The 24499-nt window shown below is 33.4% G+C and overlaps 1 protein-coding gene across 1 annotated transcript in view; it reads right to left on the bottom strand.

Annotated features, from left to right (window-relative positions):
- The window catches only part of CDC73 (cell division cycle 73), a 106595-nt gene that overhangs the window by 56568 nt on the left and 25528 nt on the right, over positions 1 to 24499 (bottom strand). Inside the window, exons 8-10 of the mRNA XM_055333933.1 lie at positions 23566 to 23664; positions 21027 to 21105; positions 18726 to 18790 (exon numbers count right to left, since the gene is read on the bottom strand). Coding sequence (XP_055189908.1) covers positions 18726 to 18790; positions 21027 to 21105; positions 23566 to 23664 — 243 coding nt within the window. The remainder of the gene's footprint in view (positions 1 to 18725; positions 18791 to 21026; positions 21106 to 23565; positions 23665 to 24499) is intronic.

The raw sequence follows: 24499 nt of genomic DNA, 5'->3' as shown, positions 1-24499 counted from the left end.
GAAGTGGTTAAGAGATTTATAAGTGTGATTACAAAACATTTTGAAAGAAATCCTTGCATGGCAATAAAAACATCAACAAATACAGAAGACAACAATCTGAGAAAAGATAGCTGTAACCTATAAAAGTTTAATAACCCCAATATATTGAAATGATACAAAGATCAAAAAAGGAGGCAGAAGAGACCAACATTCTGATAGAAAAATGGGGAAAAATATTAGTTTACAGAGAAAGAAAGGATATGATCCTTAATCATCATCAACCTTATTGGGAATGCATACAAAAACCAGTAAGAATCCCTTACTCACCTATCAATTATTATTTATTCTCAAGGATATCACCATAAAAAGGGTTGATTGGTTTTACACACAGACACACATGCACATGCATACACATTTGGTAGGAGGAGGGTAGATAAAAGGATGAGCGAGAATTATGGGTAATCCTGAGCATTAGAAAAGAAAAACAAGAGATTCAGATCTGGATAACCATTATGCCTCAACAAGGGGAAAGTAGAAAACCATCTTTAAAAATCAAGCCTGCAAAAGCTCTGGCTTAGGATGGATGTAAAAACACAGAGCACAGACTAAAGAGGAGCTGCTTATTAAGCATTAAAAAGAAAAAGGTTATAACAGAAATATCAAATTTGAGTGCTACCATATATAGTTATTCTTAAACTCTACTCCTATAGAAAACTGCAGTTCCATCCACCGAAGATGGTATATACTCCTTTAAAAAAAAAATCATGATCTTTAAAAAATTCTGCGGTAAATTTCCTTTGGAAACCTACTTCGACCCTCAATTTAGAAAGTTTAGGAAGACTTTCAATCAAGGTAGCCTGCCTTGCACTGGTCAAGCTATCAAAGACCCTCTCTTCTAGTAATTTGAGTCCTAAGGGAAACAAACATACAGACACACACTCAGGCATGCACATGCACACAGAAAAAATTACTGGAGCTAACTCACTGGAACTTCAGTACCCTGAAGGAATTATCCATTAACTCTTGCTGCTCAGATACACAGAACTGTATGGTTCCTATCCCTCCTATCACTTGGTTCTCTGATTTTATAAGCTTGCCCATAATTTTCCAATACTTTTTTCTTTGCTTCAGTTAGACTCAATTTTTGCTTGTAACAAAGAATCCTGACAGCAATCCTACCACTAACAAATTCTGAAGTAGTAAAATTGCTCCTAGCTCCTATAATGATTCCATAATGCTCTCTTTAAGACCATGCCCTCTGTGGGTTCTGCCACCTGAACAAGTCAGGAATGCAAAGGGATCCCAGAACAACTTCTCTGTTAAAGAAAACAGGCTAAGGGGTGGCTGGATGGCTGTCAGTTAAATGTGTGACTCTTGATTTCAGCTCAGGTTATGATCTCAGGGTCCTGGGACTGAGCCCTGCATTGCACTCAGCAGGGACTCTGCTTTAGTATTCTCTCTCCCGCTGCCCCCCTAAAATTAATAAATCTTTTAAAAAAGAAAACAAGTGAATTGTTTATACCTGTTCATCCATATCCATGATCAAGCCTCAAAAGAGCAACAAAGTAGTTTTCTGCATATAACAATATAACTGAGACAATGTTGCTATAAATACCTTATTACTAAGGGCTTTTAGGACATGGTTTCCTAAAATTATAGCACCATGAGAGCGAGCCAATACATCTGGAAAGTAACAAAAACTGACTGCCTGAACCTGATACACTGTAAAATGCTGTCTGAGTTCACAAACTAATGAAGAGGGAGGACAGGACTATCCCATTTCACAGATGGTATTTAAAATTGCATTCCTTTATCAAAGATCTGTCTCTCGACAAGGTAAAAAAAAAAACAAAAACAAAAAACAGCTACAACCTTCTTCCTGGTAGGTTTATTTAAGAGAGAGAAGAGAATAAATGACTCCTCTACACTGAGGAGAAAAAACCTAGTATCTGAGCAAAACTAATTTTTACAAAAATAAAATGAATTTTTAAATCAAACTTTGTAAGTAGTAATTCCAAATTTAAACTATTTATATATCTGAGTGTCTATAAGTACACCCACATTTAACAGTATGTTTAAACTGAAGTTATCTTCTCTCATCTCTAAATGTAACTTAATACCTTTTCATCATTTCATGTCTCAGTGAAAGGCTATCCCCAGTCAGGGGCCACATGAAGCATACCGTGTCATTCTTGCCACTTCCTTCTGTTATCACCATATCTATCTAACCTCAAAACCTAGATTCCTAATGGAATCCATCTACTTTTCTTCATCTTACTCCTCTGGTATTTAAAATGAGTATCTCTCACTTGGCCCTGCAATACCTTCACAATTGGTTTCCTCGTATTCATGCAATGTTTCCCATACTACAACCAGAATGGAACTTTAAAAACAAAACAGTAGGGGCACCTGGGTGGCTGAGTGGTTGAGTGTCTGCCTTTGGCTCAGGTCATGATCCTAGGGTCCTGGGATCGAGTCCCACATCAGGTTCCTCAGGGAGCCTACTTTTCCCTCTGCCTATGTCTCTGCCTCTCTCTCTCTCTCTCATGAATAAATAAAATCTTTAAAAACAAAACAAACCCTAGAAGTTATTCACATCATTCCAGTGCTTCAAAAGCTTCCCAATGTTCTTAAGGTAAGACCAAAATCCCCCAAATCCTTGGCCAGCTACAAGATCCATAAATGGGTCTCTTCCTTGCTAATAATCTCTCTGCCTAATCTTCTGATTCCATTTGTGCCTTCCACTTTATTCTGAAATTACCTCTTTCTTCCTCAAGATTAATTTTAAAGGCAATAAACAACAACAAAAAATCCTAGACTAGAAAGTGAGTTGAAATCTGACTCAATAAAACCCCCCTTTTTTGGCTTAAAGCATTTCTATCTTATTTGAAAGGAAATCTTTTTAATACTAAATCAATCCCTAAGGAGGGAAAAAACAAAGACACAAAAATAAAGACAAAGATTGATTAGAGCTGATGCTTAAAAAGGGGGCTGGGGGGGGGAGACAGGTAAAACCACAAGAAGACTTGTAGCAGATATTAAAAATTATGGTTGCATCCTTACAATAAAGGAAATCCATTGCAAACACAGCAATATTTGGAAAAAAAGAAAAGCTGAGGCTAGTTCATGTCTAATGACCTGTATGTTACCTGTTTTTGAACGTTACCATACTGTTCACTGTTTTGGCTACAACGGTAAGTTCTCTGCAGCTCTTGGATCTCACCTGATTTGCATCTGGTTTGCATTCTTCTGTCATAAATTATCCTCAGGATACCTGAGTAGTGTACTCTCTGAGACTTTGGATATTCCAAAACGTTCTTTTGCCCTGACATAGTAATGCTACCTTGAATGTGTGTCCACATATGAAGAACATATTGAAGAGACATATGAGTGATAAGAGAAGAGCAATTATGAGACTACTGCATAGTCCTGGAAAGATATAAAAATAGTTTGGAGCAGAAGTATGATAGTGACATGAGATAAAAAATTTCAGAGATGCTGGGAAGTAAGTCAACAGGCCTTCATGATGTCTAGAAATTGGGAGTGAGGAAGAGGGAAAAAGGTGGCAAGGATGCTGCCTAAAATCCTGGTCTGAGCACTGAGGAGATAATGATGCCATGTTTATGGAGAGAAAAAACACTGTATGAGATCCTGATTAACCAAGGAAGACATAGTAAAGGGTAATCAAGAAATATATAAGAAAAAAAAAAAAGAAATATATAAGAGAACTGTGAAGTAGAACTGAGGGTCATTATATTACTAAAGCATCAATGACAATAATAATTTTTACTACTCTGCATAAGAATGGAAAGTTACTAAAAATACAGTGTATAGTATGAGCTTAGAAAACATTCATTAATTTAATAAATACTTTTCAAACAACATCTCTGTGTCAGGTACTCTGTTCTCAGAATTAGGGACAGAGCCAGAAAGAGCAAGAACTACTAGAAAGCAAGAAAGATATGGTTCCTACCTTCAGATCCTCATATTCAAAGAAAGTCATCAAAATAACAAAACAAGATTATTAGGAAAAAACCTGGAAGCCTTCCTGAGAACGTGACCAGTAAACTAAGATGTGAATTATGAGTAGCCAATCTTATTAAGAGCAAAAGAATGATTAAGGAAAAAAGAACTGCAAACACAAAAGCCAGGAGGTTGAGAAAAATTTGCCAAGTTTGTAGAAAAACAGAAAATAAACAGTAAAACAGAATTGTAGCCAGGACCTTAAAACCTTTTATAGAGTAGGGGAGTGTGGATCCTTATCTGGATGGGGGAAAAAATAAAATTGCAATTTTATTTTTACCAACGTCTAAAATAAATTAACATTTCCTTAAACCACAGTACTATTAACACGGGCATGACTTTATCACCAAAAGAAATCTCATGCTTTGATATCACATTACACCTGTTACAGATATCTTGAAATATTATGTATGCTCACACTTTAAAACTCTGGCATTTATTAGATTTTGTCACTAGATTTTATTATATAATGCATTAGAGAAGCACAAATTACCATGCCATAAATTTGTATTTTTAAAGTCTCTTGATAATCTTCTTTCAGTACAGTCTTCTTTATCTTATGTATTTTATTTTATACATTAAAAATATTATACACAGAGAGAACTCCTACTATTCACTAGTCTACCAAATGAGTCCATGCATAAAAGACAATGACCTCTAATGTACGGGGGGGGGGGGGGACCCCAACAACTCACAATTCCTAACAACTAAATGGAACTTTTGGTGCTTGTTTGGATCCTATTTCCAACGAATGAACTACAAAAATCATTTTTCAAGAAAATCAAAGAAAATGGAAAATGAAATGGTTATAAGAGGATAAATTATTTTTTGGCAATGCACAATAATGTCTCTACAGCAAAGTAAACAGTATTTTTTTAGAAGTGCAAAGTATGTAGGAACAATGTCTAGATTTTGCTTTATAATACTTAAGGGAAAAAGGAGATATGGAACAAATGAAGAATGGTTTAAAAATAATTATAGAAATCTGTGTGATGGACAGAGAAAATCATAGGCTATTTTCTCTAATTATATTTATGTTTATAATTTTTCATAATTAAGGGGGGGAAGGTTTCACCAATTGCTTTGCAAAAAGAAGTGCCCAGAAGGAAAAAAAAAATTACAAAGAAGCACTGTCTTTGGAAGGACAAATTAAGAAAGATGCCCCTTTCTCCAGCCTGATGATATCCTGGACTAGGTCATCTGATATGATGAAGGTACAAGCTAACTAGGATTTTCCCCCATGATATTCAGGGAAGACAGCAGCATTATTAAAAACTGCTTTGGCATTATTCATAAGTATTTACTCCTTTGTCTAATAGCTATCATTTCAAAGAAAAAAAAAAAACAAAACCAATTTCCCATTATTATCAGCTGCCTGGGCCTAGAAAATTAGTCTTTGATCTAACTAGCATATTAGAAACTAGCATTAGAAATAGTGACAGTTTAAGAAAAAATACGTTACAGCCTTAAGCTAACAAGTATTGATTAAGTTTAGGCTTCATACTTAGAAAAACCTGACATCTGAAAGGACAGGGGAGGAGGAGGAGGAGAGTAGCTAGGTAATTTGTGCTTCTTTACTAACGTAATGTACCAAACAATGCAGTGCCAGATCACTGGAATCTTTATGACCGCTGGAAAGCAAAAAATCTGTATGGACAAGGGAATGTTGTAGTTAGACAACTGGACCAATTAGATGGTTCCCAGGATGTTAATTAATGACTAACTGAAAAGGAGCTCTTTCCACTTGTGTTAACTGGAACAGGCTGCATACATCTCTCCAGCTTAGTGTGTATATATATATATATATATATTTTTTTTTTTTCAGCTTAGTATATTTAAGTTAGGAACACTTAAGGAGGTTCTGGAAATCTGCAGGAAGGTAGACTTGCTAATACCCTCTTTTTGTCCAAGCCTAATATTTTGTCGTGCTCTTCCCACTCCTCAACAGACTCATCAATTGCTCCTCTGTTTCTACAGAAGTGTTTTCTCAGTCTAGCTGACAGATCAAAAGGCCTTATACTTATAGCTTTGTTCCCCAAATATCACATTCTCACACATCAGGAGAACGTCTTAACAAAACTTGACACATTTTTTTCCATTATGAGATGTTTAAAAAAAAAAAAAAACACACAAAAATTCATTTTTATTTGGCTTTAAGCAATAAAAAAAAATCCTTATTATGAAGGATTTATAACCCTCATTATAAAGATTGATAAAATTTTAATTCTTCAGTACTAGGAAATATATCTTACACGTTTCTCAATGCTGTTAGTCTAAAACCCGAGTCCATCATTAGCATTTTTCATTTAATATTCTTGCATTTCCTAAGACAAATAGAAATAATAGTTTTAAACTACAGTACACCGGAAATAGCCATTATGTAAATGCCTCCACTCTTATACATTTAATGGTAAAAGTTAATGTTCCTACTTAATGACTATGCTAGGTATATAAGTAGCATACTTCCTAAAATTCACTTAAATATCAATTTTTAAGGTCATAAAATTCAACTCAAGTATTGACTGCTTGATTCATTATAAAAAAATTACTACCTTCTACATCAGTTCATAAAAATTTAACTTAAGGAAGGATTCTCCTACAAGGTTCAGAGGGAACATGGCCCTGCTGACACCTTGATTTCAGACTTCTGGCCTCTAGAGCAGAGACAATAAATTAGTTGTTATGAGCAAAAGAAAAACAAAATTAAGCCTAAATCGAGCAACCTACAGCTACAGACCAAATCCAGATCCTTGCCTATTTTTGTGTGTCCGTGAACCATAACTGGATTTTACATTTTTAAGGTGGAGAAAAAAAAATCAAAATGATAGTAATTACTATTTCTTAACATGTAAAAATCATGAAATTCCAATTTCAGTATCCACAAAGGAAGTTTTACATTTATTGGAACAAACCACTTGTTAAATACAGTCTATGACTGCCTTTACGTCACAACAGTAGTTATGTACTTGAGCCAAATACCTCTCGTGATTTAGCAATGCTGACTGGCACACAGCAAGAATGCAGTTATATCATTTCATCCATTTTAATTTTCTGAAAAGCATACATCACTGATATTTTGTTTGTCCCTCCTCTATTTACCACTGCACTGCATCTCTAGAACCTATACCACAACCTAGCATATGGGAGGCATGCAATAAATACTGGTCGAATGAATGCAAAAGACACCACTGTGTGTCCCACATTTGTCCATAACAGCAACATTTAACTGCAGGTTTGGAACTTCCACCTAATCTTCAACTGACAGTAATAAATCCGAAATGTAATAATGTGATAAAAAGGCAAATATTTTTAAAAATCTAGAAAATTCTAGAAACAAAATTCTAGAAACACCTTCCAAGTGACAAGTATGCCTAGTCAATATCACATGTACTCATGGACTGATATAAGCATCTGCCACTGTCTGTGAGAAAAGATACTTTTTCAGAGACAAAATACATAAAATTTCATTACAGACCAACTTTAATAAATTTACAGAACATTTACAATCAATTTTGGTGATACAGAAACTAACTTTGAACCACAAAACGTTATCTTGCCACCAAAAGAAATTCTAATACTTCTCACTAGCAGGTCATTATTACCCAATATTTTATTCATTTATTATTATAATTGTCATTGAAAATTTGTGCAGATTTTACTCCTGTTCTGTAAGTACCTACCGAAAATCTGTGATTTTGCCTATTAGCCTACAAGTCTAAAATATACACTATCTAGTCCTTTATAAAAAAAAGTCTGTCAGCTCCCGATTTCAATCATTAAATTTAAACCTTTTAAATCATTGCAAACTAGAAAATAAGGCAATAATGAAAATGCTCTTAAACCATACAAATTCCTTTACATTAAGTCTAAAATATACACTATCTAGTCCTTTATAAAAAAGTCTGTCAGCTCCCGATTTCAATCATTAAATTTAAACCTTTTAAATCATTACAAACTAGAAAATAAGGCAATAATGAAAACACTCTTAAACCATACAAATTCCTTTACATTAACTACTTTTGTTCATACCCAACTCTACATTTCTTTGCACTCATTAAAAACAATTTCACAGTCAAGTTTCTAAGATAGATAGATAACAAACACTGTGGTTTTGGAAAATTAGCTTTCCCTACAGACTTGATAATTGTTTAATGAAATCAACCTAAAATTACAAGGCAAAACAGAGCTTAAATGTAAAACTCATACTGTAGTAAAAGATGGCTTATTTTTTTATATGTAAGCACCAAAAATCAACTCAGCATAGAGAAATAAAAGTCTCAATAAAAATAGCAGTCTTTCATTGCAGACCAAATACAAATGTTACCACACTTAATTTACATGTATCAATGAAGATGTCAAGCACATTTTTATCAGAATATCAGAATTATTTATACATTTATTGGGGGTTGGGCTATACGGGGGAGTACTCATTTATGTAAGAGAAAAATACCTTCCCCTTCTATTTCTGAAAATAGTTCTAGTAATTTGTCTAACTGAATTTTATATAATTAGTAATCAACTAAGTAAATTGTGAACTAAACTCAGGAAAATTTTCTATAGGATCAGTTATCCTTATTTTTAAAATCCTTACTACTTAGCATTATATTATGTATATATGCACATCTTTCAAATAAATATGCCAAAGAAGCATTAAGCTGGATAAAAGATTTATCCTAAGACAGCATGATTACGTATCTATTTATACAGTCTTCTACAACAGTACTCATTAGTACTTCTCCATTTGTACTTAAATTATATTTGTTTTTGTTCTGACTGTATGCTAAATCCTAAATACTTTTATAAAATGCCAAGAAACCCCTTAAATTATAATGTCTTTGTAGCACTGAAATTATGGAATTAATCAGTAGAGTGGGATTTAAGTAACTTCATTAATTTATGCCTCTGAGCATAAGTGAAAGATAAAAATAAATGATTTTCAGAATCCTGTAGGAAATCCTTGCTCCTGTGTCCCCTTCCAAATCAACAAAACTAAATAGGACTAATCTTAGATCTACAGTTCAGACTTCTAGCCAGGCCATCTACTGTTGCCTACTCTCTCTATAGACAAATCAGAACCTTTGGATATAGACATCATGAACTTTCAATTCAAAAGACCTAGCCCCTAACCAACATTTTTTAATAAATCAAATAGAACAGAATGAGATGAGGTTTTAGTCCTAAAACCTGAATCCGTAATCTATACATCTAAAGAAATACATCATATGGACTTGGAAATAGTCAGACACCTCTTTAAGAAGGGAAGTTACAATGGCAAATGATGACAAAGCCCCTCTAAGCAGTGACCAAGGAAAAATGTTTCCTGGCCTTGCAAGAGGTCTGTCTTTATTGAAGAGATGCAAATATCAACCTCTCTTACTCTAATACCGTTAAATGTTTGAAGGATATAAGTTAATATGTCACTGGGCATATGATCTCCCATGAACTTCTTTACAGAAAGAACATGGATATGCCAGATATAGGGAGTTGAATATCCAGTGTTCTTGGCAATTACAGTGTAAATTAATAAATCAGCATTTAGCATTTCGAATGCTCCTCTTATAAGCTTGAATAATAAATCGCTCATGGTATTACTACCTAGGATTTTTAGCCTTTCTCTGGGCCCTAGCAAATTAATAAGGAAATGCCAACCTATTAGGCAACCTGGGACCCATGCAACTAATCATCCCCAGGGCATATAACATTCTGTATCACTGTTCATCATCCGCAGATCTGTTATATAACAAAAATGTTGGTGAAAATTCTTAAGTGAATTAGAACCAGACTATATGATTATGGGACTGGTCCTTCAGTAATCCAAAGAGGGTTCCAGTGTAAAATACAAATGTAATCCCACCAGTATCCCATAATGATGCATATTTTGGCAAAATCTACTATACTCTGACCTTTATGTTGATATTTATAAAGTTTTAAAAAATATAACATACAAACTTTCAAAAATACTAATAAAGACCTCTGAATGTTTAGAAATAAATCAAATGTGTAAACACAGGTCTCCCAAAATTTGGTTATCTACCAATTTATTGGAAAATAGTAATTACATCCATTACATTTAATAGAGATAAAGAAAAAAATGTTACCAAAATAAATTTAATTAACTAAGTTAAGCTTTTACTGTTTATTTTTCCTGTTAAAGTAACTTTTGTAGGGGAAAAAAAATGTGACAATATACGAAAGTTCTTGACAAATTATGGTGTAGCCACAAATTTACTCTCAGAATGGTTGGTTATCACAATGTAGTTCTATTTAAAACTCAATGATTCCTAAGGACACTTAAATATTTAAGATAAAATTATATTTTAAACATATCAGAAGCTGAATTTTCTTTAATAAGACAACTAAAAGCCTATAAAAGAATATAACAGAAGTTCATATTCTTCTGAAAGGTCAAAGAACTGTTTTAGTTCTCAAATTTGATATATTAAAATATATAAGGAATTCAATTCCAGAATGTTTATAGCAATGCATATAAGACAGAAATGACAACAAGACACTGAAAGACTGAAGCAGCTACCAAATTTAAGATGGTAAATCATTAAATGGATAGTGTCCAGAATTCAGTTTCTAAATCATGATATCAGATTATTTCTGACTTAAAAATTTGTAAAATATTAAATTGACTTGATTTCAAAACAACTGTTTGTTCTTTTATGTAAAAATCTAAATGTAAAGAACAAATTTTTTCAGTGACAACATAAAATATGACAACTTCAATAGTGAGATAATTATCTGATGCCTATGGTATGCCTTTTATCTCCAATGAAGTAAAAAATAAAAATCTTAATAAAGCTTTAATTCCTTAGCATTTCAAATGAATTTCTTCAATTTATTCACAGCAAAGCACCATTCTGAAATTTCAAATAAGACCTTAGTTTCTAAATACTAAGGCCTGTCCAGACCAGAAGTAAGAGTTTAAAAACAGATACTTAAAATAAACGCAGAACAGTCACTCACAGAGGAACATGAGAAGCAGGAAAGACAAGAAGAACAACACTAAAAGAAACATCCATCAAGAAAAAGACCTGGAAAAGAAACCAAAACTTAGAATTAAAGATCAAATGAGGTTTGGCAGGTTGGGGAGAAGGAAGGGAAGGGGATGAACTAACTAGAAATGCAATGAGTATTAAGACAAATATAATTAAGACAACAAAGAAAATAAAATTTGAATGTAGGGTTTATATAAAAGATTGAAATTCCTCAAGGATTTGAATCAGTTTATGAAGACCCGGAAATTGATACAGCAAACTAAAGCTCAGCCAACAACCAACAGAAAAATACCTATCAAGGAAATATTTAAACATCCAACCATAGAATGTTATTAAATATACTAGGTCTTTTTCATATGAACAAACTGATTCAAATCATTTAGTCATGAATTAAGGTAATATTAACCTTTTTTTCCTCAAAATAATGAAGAGAAATATATAACATATAAAATAAAGTCATGTCTGTGTTAACTAACAATGGTGGCTAGTCTAAAAACATACTTGAGAAGGAGTTAGAATTTAAAAATGATGAAATATGTTCAATGAATTGAAATTGTACTGATGAAGGTAAACAGAAATGGGAATAAAACACTATACTGTACTATGTCCAGGAGAGGTTTTTTTTTAAAAAACTTTGCTTTTGTGCACATCTGGGTCATAAATAGTTATAGCATTACACAATGGAATTATAATTAAAAGATTTTATATAATCCAACTGAAATCTGACAGTATTAACTTTCATCATGCTGTTAACAAAATATTATATTTCCAAGCTAGTTTCTATTTTCTTCTGTTCTTACAGTAATCAATATTAAAACACTGAAAAAATGTGACATTAACATTGTTATTAAAAATTATACAAAAGTTTCTAGATTACTGCCAACAGTGTCTATGTTTCTTTCAAAAATAAGTCTCAGAAGTTTTGGGACCATGTTATTATTAACTACACGGTCATGAGTAGAGTATTTTAAAGACATCTTATATATTATTAAAAATCTCTAAGACACCTTGGATAAACGAATAATTATTCTTTAAAGAAATGCAAAGGTAAATTAATGGAATTTAATTGTATAGACACCAAAAGTAGCATCCACTGTGCAATGGATTTTTCAGTAAAGCTCAATAAAATACATAAACTAAAAGAAACAAAAGGCATTATTATAAAAATAACGTACTTTATATGCATTAAAATTTCCCGCCACCTGTTACTATGTTTTTGAAATTATTTTTTCTTGAATTAGATCAGCATCAAATGTTGATTATGCTAACAAATAATAAGGTAAAATCAGATTTTAGTATCTCTCCACCACAAAAGGAGCATTAGTGTAAGGAGATTAATACACACTCATCTAAATAAGTGTTCAATTTAAGTACTACCCAACTAAAAAAAGGAGAGGAGGGTATTTTCTGTATTATTCAGTATAAGAGTTCACAAAATGTTACATGTTTAATATAAAAATATTCCTCAATAACTAATTAATTCAGTGCTACAAGCAAACAGCACTGAAAAGAACAATGTGAACAAGGTATACCTATACAGTTGCAAACCTTGAAATGAATGTCAGAGGAAGTTATTATAATACCATTTTCACATGACAAAACAGATGCCTAATTTGCTGCAACAGCCAACAAATCACAACAGAAAGCTCTCTCTTTTTAGACACAGTCCAGATCTATAATGAGCTCATTAAAAAAAAAAAAAATCACTTGGGCAAAACTACTATATAAAAAGGATTTGAGAGATGTTTTGAGTATAGAGAAAAAAAATATTGTCTAAGTGATGAACTCTTAGAACAGTCTATAAAAATGAAAATATTAGAAATAAACTATACAAAATATTAATATGTTAACACTTAAGTATTACTTCATTTAACAGGTAGTTAACATATAAAATTAACTTTCAAGACACAGAACAAGTTACTGACAGAAACCAAATGATGTTTTGTTTTGTTTAGGGGCTAGAACTTTATATTGCTCAGGCTGACAGAGGAAAGAAACACCCTGTTCCCTGAAATATCAAGATAGTCAACAAGTTTTGAAAATTATTTCAAGTGCAATATAATATTCAAGCAGAATATGCCAATCTAAATATAGATGCAGACAATTATAGAATTATAAAAGTAATATTCTTATTTATAATTCTATGACCACATATTAAAATCCCAATGCTGGGCAGCCTGGGTGGCTCAGCAGTTTAGCGCCGCCTTCGGCCCAGATGTGATCCTGGAGGACCCAGGATCGAGTCCCACGTCAGGCTCCTTGCGGGGAGCCTGCTTCTCCCTCTGCTTGTGTCTCTGCCTCTCTCTCTCTGTGTCTTCCATGAATAAACAAATAAAATCTTTAAAAAAAAATAAAATAAAATCCCAATGCTCTTTAATTTTTTAAAAATTTTAACTGAAGTATAGTTCACATATACTGAAGTAGTTTCAATAGAAAAAAGTGATTCAATAATTATATATATTATGAAATGTTCATCATGAAAAAAGTATTACAATACTGACTATATTCCCTATGCTGTACTTTTCATCCCTGTGACTTATTTTATAACCGGAAGTTTGTATCTCTTAATCCACTTCACCCATTTCACCCATCCCCCCACATACTTTTTCGATTGAATTAAACAATTTAAATCTAAATAAACTTCATTTCTTCAAAAAAAAAATTAAGTAAACTCTACACCAAAAATGTGGAGATTGAACTCATGACCCTGAGATCAAGAGTTGCATGCTCCATCACATGAATAACCAGGCGTCCCTCATTTCTTTTCATATCTGAGCCCTAACAGGTAGATTAGAAATGCCTCACCTAGCTAAGTTATCCCTCACTATATAACTTGTTTGTAGGAATGTTCTCTCTCAGAACAAAGAACACAAAGATAAATATACACAGCCACAGTAAAAATATACCAATTACTAGAGAGGAAAAGAGTTATCATCATATTTAAATAAGCTAGTCTTCGTAACTTTGAATAAACATGTTATCATTAAATGTAATATTAAATACATCAGTGAAAGTTGTCTACATTGATGCCTAAATCAAAGTAAGACTATATTCAAAATTATAAACTCATAATAAAAGTAACCATCATTTATTTACTGAGTCCTCTGTGCTAAGCATTTTTACATAATGCCTCTTTTAGTCCTCAACAAGATTATGACATTAGTTCTACTATCTTTATTACAAAATAAAAACAACACCACTTTATTTAGATCAAGAATTTCAAACTGAAAGGCCAGTAGGGTCTAAGAAGGTAGTACTGTTGACCCTTGAACACAGGTCTGAGTGAGCTGCACAAATGCACTTCTGTGTGGATTTTTTTATGGTACAGTATCATAATGTATTTCTCTTCCTTATTTTTAAACATTTTCTTTTCTCTAGCTTACTTTATTGTAAGATACAGTATATAATACATCTAACATACAAAATATGTGTTAGAGTTACCTAAGGCTTCCAGTCAACAGTAGGCTTTTAGTAGTTAAGTTTGGACAAAAGTTATACGCAGATTTTCAACTGAATGCAGTGGGTGGAGGGTGTCAGTACCCGTACCCTCAGTGTTGTTTAGGGGCCAACTGTATAAATAAGTGAAGAAGACTAGATCAAAGATAACACAGCAATGAGGCTTTTGGGCAACCTAAAGAAAATAACCCATCTAAAGGTAGTCATTATTTGGATCAGTGTGGCTCTTATTACATAGACTATAGACCCAGTACATAGTTATGCCAGATAGCTTTTCAAAAGAAGCTGAAAATCCAAACTGTTTTTGTGACATACTTTTATTTTTTAATCTTAGTGCATAAAATAAAATTTTAAATGACACTGAATGCCTCATAAAACATAAGTAGAACCACATTTAGATTGGCACAATGAATGATCCCAGAAGTATGCTAAGAGAGGCATATGATGTCAGTGTACCAGCAGGCACTATAAACAGGATGCATTTAACCCTGGGAAGAAATTTTCCCATACGCACCCTTAAAATCTACACAACAACATTTACATAAGCACTCAAAAAAATATTTGCTGAAGGAAAAGGAAGGAAGGAAAGAAGAGCGTTCAGTAAGAAAGTCTTCATCAACAGTCTCTGTCATCCGGTGGCCTAGACTCTAGACACAACTCTAGAGCATTATTGCTACCACAGCACTCCCGTAACACTCCAAGCAAAGATGAACAGTTAATTAACAATCAAATGAGAATGAAGGAACTTTATAAAACAGGGGATCTGAAAGGTTACTAATATATGCATTCCTGCTTAAGAATACAACTTTATATTGAGAGACTAAGATTCTGGATTTTTGTAAATAGTGGCAGTTGATGTGATTACACCTTGAATGTATATACTGAATACCCACCCAAGTGCACTTACTATCAGGAAAACAGTTCCAAAAAAAAAGGCTTATTATGAAAACTACAATGTCTTCTGGAGTCAACTCAAATAAGCTTTTGATCTGCACAGAGTGTAAAATGTTTCCTCAAAAATGAAGACAGCAAGGTAATTGAGAATCAGTGATATTAGTAAGAACTAAGAAAAGAATAAATAGGGGTTAAAGTATATGCCCCTCCTACCTGAACATTAATAAGCCTGACTGGGAGGTTAAAATGAATTAGTTCTCAATTCAATTACCGAATCTTCACAAACAAGAAGAGTGAACTGTGATCATATCTTTTTATTCCTTCTCCAGTGAAACCACAGATAAGTTTTTTGCCAACAAAGAATAGTCTTCATCATCTCCTCTTATTTTCTATATAATGAAAAGCACTGTCAAGTGGCACTTTCTTAGTCTACGATGGCACCTTTCACAGAAGGAATCCATGCAAATACATTCTAGTGTCCCCAAACGAAATGGTTTCTACTCCCAACCCGTAACTGCTAGGATAGTTTCACTTAAACTGATTCTACACAATTATAGTTCTTTCCCATGTTCTCAAAAGGAGGAAAGAAAGGAGTAAACACTAGGGGGCAAACAAGCCTGGGAAGCGCATACTCTTGTCTTCCAATTTAGACATTCACATATTAAAAATAAATTCCTATACCACAAAATTTCTTAAACATTATACAACCCAACTAACACATTTTGGTGAAAGCTACAAACTCAGAAGAGCCCTTTAGTAACTCCAACATCCATGTCTTATGCCACTATATTTCTTGGCCTAATTCAAAAGTTAACCAGACTCAACTATACAAACTTGTAACTTTAAAGATACCTGGGCTTCTATTCTTATCATGAATTTCTATAAATTATTGTCTTCATAAAATATCGGCAAATATTATTTAATACCTTGCCAGAGCCTTTTTTATAAATTTCAATAACTTGTGATTCTTATGAAATACCATCAAAACACATACTCCTTTCTAACAAATGAAGACAAAAAAATCAATTACATAAAAATTTTCTAGCCATCTGCACATATTGATTTAGTCTGATATCTAACAAGACTCTGGTGTCTTGAACTTAAAAGATATATAAACCAATCCTATTACAGGCTGGTACTAATTTTAGTAATTATGTAGATCAACCAAACATGTCAAACCCCTGAAAAACAGTGGTAGCTAAAATGAGCTCATATGTAAACTAGAGAGGAAGTCAGACCTGTGCAACAAAGCCTTTAACATATAAAAGCCTTCTGTGCGTCTGAGTGGATATCACAAGAGAAATTTTCTTCATTGGAGAGTAAGACAGAAAGAAAGTTGGTGAAACTCATAGACTCATACATATTAGGTAATAATTCTAAACGAAAAAAAGGCAAAGAAAAACACTGCACTGGAAGCATAAGCTTGAGATTCAAGTAAAAATAAACAATTATCAGAGCAACTTCAAAGCTTTCAAGTTCAAACCTCTGCATGTATTCTCTAACAACTGCTAAAATGAATCAGGTCACAAACAGTAGAGATATTCAAAAAAGGTATTAAAATATGGAAAGAACCAACAATTAACCCATTTTTAGTCTTTCTGCTGCATTTCTACACAATGTCTTTATGTGATTATTTCTGTAAAAACAAACAGCATAAATTTGTTTAAATTCGCCTTTAAGTATATTTAGAAGCAAAGTCTAAGGAGGAAGCAGAGCCGTATCATTCTCTAACAGTTTAACTAAGAAGCTGTCCTTGGATTTTAAAAAAACCGTTCTATAAAAAGCATCACTATAAAAACTATCACTGATTTTACTATTTGCATAGAAGCTCAGTAATGAAACCCATTTCACTGCATTTCAGATGAGACAAAAGTTAAAAGAACAATGACCACAAAGACAAAAAAAAAAAAAAACTTACCCTAATGGTTACACCTAAAGATAACAACAAGATAAAGATAACAACAAAGACAGCAGTTTAAAAATAATTCACTTAGGGAATGGCCAGGAGGCAAGTTCTATTCCCAAGAAAATGTCAGTAAATGAATCTTTTAAAAATTAAAGTTAAATCTTATAGCCATGAGCTACATTTTGAAGTCAGGAAGAACTGGGCAGATCTCATAAGATGAGTGTATCTAATCTTTTACCACCCTCCCCTCATTCACTATGCTATGGAGACATATGCCTTCATACTGTTACTCCACTGGGACTCAATCTTGCCCCTTGAGCAGTCTTTCATAGAATGCTTTTCTACAAGGTCTGTGCTCAACAGTCACCTGCTCAGAGATGCCTCTCTGACTACTCTCTCTACAAAAAGCCCTGTTTGTCTTATTCATAGCTATAGTCCCAGTGACTAGAACAGGAGCTGACACAAATGCTCAATAAGTACTTGTTATGTGAATTAATGGTACAATTCAATCATACAAAAACAAATCTGATGACAACTTAAAAACAAGTGCATTAGCAAAATATCTAATAATTCCAATTTGAAGTCCAGGAAAAGAAAAAAAAAAGATCAACTTTTAATATCAGATTCTCCATATTTATTTGCTATCTGCTCTGGAAAGCATGACAAGATATATCTTAATTCTGAGAAACCACAGCAAATATATGATGATTCCATGTCATATTGAGTCCTCAAAGATCTGATGATTTGTAAACAAAGACAAAGTAAGTTTGGTATTAGCTTTAATATAGGTACTCTAATACATATACGTAGTATTTTAAAGTACACTAATAATCTGTAATATAAATACTCAAAACAAGGTTAACAGAATTCCTTCCCTATATCACCAAGTCCTATCTACTACTGACAAAACAAAAATTAAGTGTTAAATACAGCCTCATCAGAACATCCAGAAATTACCACTTTTAGGGCGTTAAAAAAAAAATACAAAGTAAGTCTGCTAAAAGTGAGATAAAAGTTTAAAATTGTGGACATCTAAGTAGTTGATTCTGGCAAGCATGCACTTTGTTAAGTATCACATCAACCATTACAACCTGTTTTTTTTTAAAGAGCATAAGGCATTACATTTTAAAGAACATAAAAGACTGTGGAAAACAATTCTCCCCATTTGGACCTTTGTAACTCCTCACTGGCACTAAATACCCTACCCAGCTAACAACCATCCTACTTGCAAGTTAATCAAAACAGCTTTTATTTACACACACTCAACTCAGGTAAGCCAAAAAAAAAAAAAAAAAAAGGATATCCACAAATCAAATAATCACCGTACAGATCTATCAGCACAATTAGTCCTTAAAGATAAACATTTGAAAGAGAAAATAATGGAGAATAAAAATTTTCTTCAACATCTGCTACTCACATAAAATGTCTGGAACAAAAGAACCTCTGTAGTCGAAGTGACTTACCGTTACAGATTTCAGTGTCATACCATGGTAGGTGCCCATAGTGTCGATTTTGAAACCTTCCGTTTCTACAAAGAAAGGGGATCTGATATTAGATTTTATGTATTTTGCAATCAATAGTAAACCTAAAGTAATAATCTGTGTTATAATCTGACAGTTTAGTAGTATAAAAAACAATCAAATACGCTATACATATAACATTAAATGACATACCTATGAAGAAAAAAATTTTAAAAGGGATACTAGTCCCAAAATATATTCAGTATATGCCAGAAAGGCCTTTGTGTAGAAGCTGATTAATACTAGTTCCACAGGGATGCCTGGGTGACTCGGGGGTTGAGTGTCTGCCTTCGGCTCAGGGTGTGACCCGAGTCCCGGGATTGAGTCCCACATCGGGCTCCCTGCATGGAGCCTGCTTCTCCCTCTGCCTATGTCTCTACCTCTACCTCTCTCTCTCTCTGTCTTCTGTGTCTCTCATGAATAAATAAATAAAATCTTTTAAAAAAATACTAATTCTACAATTGTGTTCAAAAGTTTTAATATTTTGGGAATAAACACTTTATAACCTCTCAATTATTTACTTTTAATGCTCAATTACAGTAGCACTAAAAGCTTCCAGTGTTATGAGAAGGCCTTAAAATATGTTTCAAAATTACAATCATAGGCATAAGTTACATAATTTGTAGAAAAGCAATGCTGTAAATAATGATAAAGGTTCCAGAACAGTCTCAAAATGCCTTTCTGTAAAGGGTCTTACATTAAGTAGTTTTCACACTGCAAGCTCTATGTCTCTATCACAACTACTGAATTTTGCAGGTACATTGCAAAAGATAAACAAAATATGTAAACAACTGGGCATGGCCTGATTTGGCCCACAGAGGATCAGATTTGGTCTATGGGCTGTAATATACCAACCCTACCTAACAAAATTCATTCCACAGGAAAAACACTGCAGTGAATAAAAGAATGAACCACTATATTTCTACAGCATGTATTCACAGTACATGCCTTTAAGCAGTAAATGAAGTCAGCACACAAAATTCACTGTATAGAAGCAATATATCCTTTAATAATATTTAAATGGAGATTTCAGATTATGCAGGAAAAAAACAAAAGGTAAAGTTCCAGTTGCTTCTACCTCATTTTTCTCACAAATCAAGATAAATGAAGATCCCAAAAGAAATTACAATTAGTGCCACTTCACTAACTACCACATGGAAATGGTTCACTATTGCATTAGGCAATATACCAAGTAGGCCATTGCAAAATAAGCCCTCATAGTTAACTAAAATCTATGCTTCCCAAGTTCTCAATGTATACATTAATAATTACAGAAACATGATTTGATATACAGAATCTCCAGTCTAAACTTCTGAGCAGAATATCAATAACAAAATATTTATAGATAGCTTATTATATACCAGTCACTATTCTAGACACATACTAGTTTTGTTTTTTAACGATTTTATTTACTTATTCATGAGAGACAGAGAGAGTGAGGCAGAGACATAGGCAGAGGGAGAAGCAGGCTCCCCTCAGGGAGCCCGATGTGGGACTCCATCTCTGAACTCCAGAATCATGCCCTGAGCCGAAAGCAGAGCTTAACCACTGAGCCATCTAGGTATCCCTAGACACTTACTGGCTTAATCCCCACAAGGAAGCTAAAAGATAGATACTATTACTATTACTAGTATTGCAATGTAACACAAGAGGAAATTCAAACAGAATGCAGTAGAAGTAATTTACTAAAATTCACACAAGTAACTGTGACACAGGCAATCTGGATCCAGAACCCATGCAGTTAACCAGGGGTTGGCAATCTAGGGACAGGCGCGGGGAGGGGGTGTGCTCTCATATTCGCACATGGTGGGGAAGAGAGGAAGAGGAAGAGAGAATTCCAAGTAGATCCGCACCCAATGAGAGCCCAACGTGGGGCTCAATCTCACAACTCTGAGATCATATATGCCCTGAGCCGAAATCAAGAATCAGACACTGAACTGAATGAGCCTTCCCAGGCATCCACAGGGGATGGCAAATTTATTCTGTAAAAGTCCAGATAATATTTTAAGGCTCTGCAGACTGCACATCTCTGTCACAATTCAACACTGCTGTCACAGCACCAAGAACCATAGATAATACACAAATGAATGCCACTGTGTTCTAGCAAAAGTTTATTTATAATATGTAATGGGCCAGATTTGGCTTGCAGATGTTTGCCAACACCTGCTCATAAATATTAGGTCACATTACCTCTCACATTCAGCAGCACCACAGTAAGGGGAATATAAAAATTAAGTAACCTGCCTTCTTTTCCTTTGAATCTCTCCTGGTCATATCTGTTGTAGGCAGCAGGGATAGGCTGTTTGGTACGCAATGTGGGATCCTGTAGAAAAATTAATTATGAGCTAAATGTTAAATGTTAATATTTTAAATTGTTATATAAAACTCAGAATAAAAATCAATATAAGTGCAATATTTTCTAAGCTTTTTTCTTACAATAGCCAGTAAGACAAAAGTGGGGAGTCATTTGATACTTATTTTCAAGACATTGTTTACTGGTAGAAAATTACCATTGCTATCAAGGAAAAAGGCAAAGGACTCCAAAGTAAACTTGTATCATGGCAAAATGCAAGGCTCTTACAAACTGCAGAAATAAAATAGGTGTGCTTAATAATTTTATTCTTATTATTTAAATGTCTTCATGAAATAGTAAACCCCAATTATGAACTGTTTTTAACAAAACCCCCAATTCAAGGCTTACTGAATTGACATTTTAGAGCCTTTTAACTAAATTATTCTCCAAATTGTTATTAATCCTTAAATTAAATAAATATAACAAACTCACTATTAATGTACGAGATAAGACAAAAGTTAATAAAGGTGTTATTTGCTAAAATACTTAGAGTAAGTTGTCAATCCATAGATATAAACTTAATTCACAAATGCTTTATCTAAAATTCAGTCTATAATAATCTAAAACAACATATTTAAAGAATATTCCCAAAATTGCTTGGTAAATTCACAGTATTAAAAAAGATTAAAATACTTTTCATTGTGTTATAACAGCATGCTACCGTTAAGTATTAACCCAGATAAAAGACAGTTAATTCAAGACTGTCACTAGGTATATACCTCTATAGTTAAATGGCAAAATTAAAATCCTTATGTATATTAATGATTATGAAAATACAGAGAAAACTCAATCACAAGGACAGTGGTTTAACTGTTTAAGGTCAGACGTAAGTTTCCTACCAATTGCTATTTAAAACATCAACCAATTCATCATTATAAGCACTCTGTGTTTTACCATCACAGCATTTGTTTCACTACTTTTTTTTTTTTTTTTTACTCATCTCTATGTCCTACTAGACCTTAAGCTTAAAGAGGGCAGGTATCGCTTGCATTTTTGTCAGCACACTGCCTGAAAATCATAGGCACTTAAGTACTTGCTGGAAAGTCAACTCAAGTATTAATCTGAATACCAATAAAAGTCCATTACCTCTAAAAAATTAAATACTACTAGATCTTACAAAGACTGAATTAGTGCTCTTTCAAATTTTAATATACTTACAGAAAATTTTATGTAACATAAAAACAATTTTATTTGCATTTTTTTCCTTTGTAGAATCATACGAAACTAGCTAGAAGGATTTTCAACAAAACTGGAGGACATGCTTGAATTTAAACATAGGGCATGTGCCATACATGAAATTTACTTTGGAGGGGTTCTAAGTGGCAACTCAATGAGTGAGGCAGTGACTCTCCCAAATGGCTTAATCTAAGGAACGACAAAAGAACCAAATGATCTGTGACCAGGAGAAACACAATGCATACACCAGGAAGTCACAGATACCAATGACTTCAGAAAAAGCCCCAAAGTGGACTGTAACAGGGATTTATATCTCTAACAATGGTAATGATTCTCCCAAGCAACAATAAATAGGCCTGTTACTTTACAACTATCCAGAGGGCTTTTCCTAATTTACTCCTTTCAGATTCTAACCCAAGTATGTCTCCAGTAAGAATTATTGCTGAAGTAACTTTTTGTTTTGGCTGCTTGAGGTTTTTAAAATTATTGATGTTGGTTTGTCTTTTGACCCGCTTCATCTATTTCTCACACTTCCTACCCACTCCCACCCCTAGCAACCACCAATCAATCAGTCCTCTGTATCTCTAAGATTATTTTGTTTTTAGATTCCACATATAAATGGCATCACAAGGTATGTCTTTCTCTAACTTATCTCACTTAGCAAAATGCCCTCAAGGTCCATCTATGTTGTCACAAAGTCATGATTACATTCTATTTTTATGGCTGAACATTTGTGTGTATATACCACAGTTTCTTTATCCATTCATTGCTCAATGGAAACTTGTTTCCATATCTTGGCTACTGTAAATAATGCTGCAATGAACATGAAGGTGCATATATCTTTTCAAGTTAGTGTTTGCATTTTCTTGAAATAAATACCCAGAAGCAGAATTGCTGGTTCATGCAGCAGTTCTATTTTTAATTTTTTGAGGAACTTACAGGGTGTTTTTTCCTAGTGGCTATGCCAATTTACATTCCCACCAAGAGTGCACAAGGGTTCCTTTTGTTCCACATTCCTGCCAACACTTACTTTCTGTCTTTGATAACAGCCATTCTAACTTGTATGAGGTGAGATCTCATGGAATCAATTTTAATGGTGTGGAAAATTCTCACATATTTCAAGAATACTGAAGCAGCAGCAAAAGGTTTAAAAGCTACCAATCTGAAAACTTTAAGATGTTTTCAAAATTACAATACTGAAAAATAAGAGTCATTTTCATTAAAATTAATATACAAGCAGTAAAACATTCTTACCACAGGTGCTGCATTTGGTGCTGGTCGCTGTTCAGGTGCACGCCCTTCTTCTCTAGCTTTTACAGACTGAAGAATTGCAAAAATATTCTTGGAAAAATTCTAAAATATAAACGGATTTTAATTAGCCCACTTAAAATTAAATATTCAAGGCAGTTAGGTTTACTTACTAAACAATTTCAGACTGTTTTCTTCCTATAACTTCTTCCCTACTATATCATTGAGGTGTTGTTTTTCTTTTGTTTGTTTGTTCTTTTTTACTATACACCAAAATAAAAATCGAACTACTACTAAAAACTTGATCTCTAAAGTAAATATTATAAACCCACTATTATTCATTTTACTTAAACTGTTTAATTGGCTATAAATATATTCATATTCTGCATCTATTCAAATAAATGGGAATTAAGTGACTGAAATAAAAATTAAATAGATTTGTTGTCAAGAGAGGCTTAATTCTTAAAGAAATCAATTACTATATCTTCTAGGTATAATAAACTCCAGTGCTAATCTCAGACTGCTAAAATTTATGAGAGATGTGCAAAGCTTTGAAATACTTCTTGTTAGGAGTCAATGTACACTTTTAAAAGATTTTGAAATTGTGAAGTATTTTTAAAAACTTGATTCATGCCAAGATATCAGCAGTTAACCAAACACTGCTTCTGCACCAGCAGTGCAAAAGTCAACACAGTAAAAAATAATTCTTTTTAAATAAATAAACATCAACACAGTGACAAATGCAAAGTCTTTTCTTTTTTTTAATAAAGATTTTATTTATTTATTCATGAGAGACACAGAGAGAGAGGCAGAGACATTGGCAGAGGGAGAAGCAGGCTCATGAAGGACTCAATCCTGGGACTCTGGGATCCCAACCTGAGCCAAAGGCAGAAGCTCAACCACTGAGCCACCCAGGTGCCCACCAAGAGGTTTTTTAGTG

This window comes from Nyctereutes procyonoides, unplaced genomic scaffold, assembly GCF_905146905.1.
Source record: "Nyctereutes procyonoides isolate TBG_1078 unplaced genomic scaffold, NYPRO_anot_genome, whole genome shotgun sequence".
Taxonomy (NCBI): Eukaryota; Metazoa; Chordata; class Mammalia; order Carnivora; family Canidae; genus Nyctereutes; species Nyctereutes procyonoides.
Note: the sequence above shows the minus strand (reverse complement) of the source record. Positions and strands in the feature narration are given on the sequence as shown.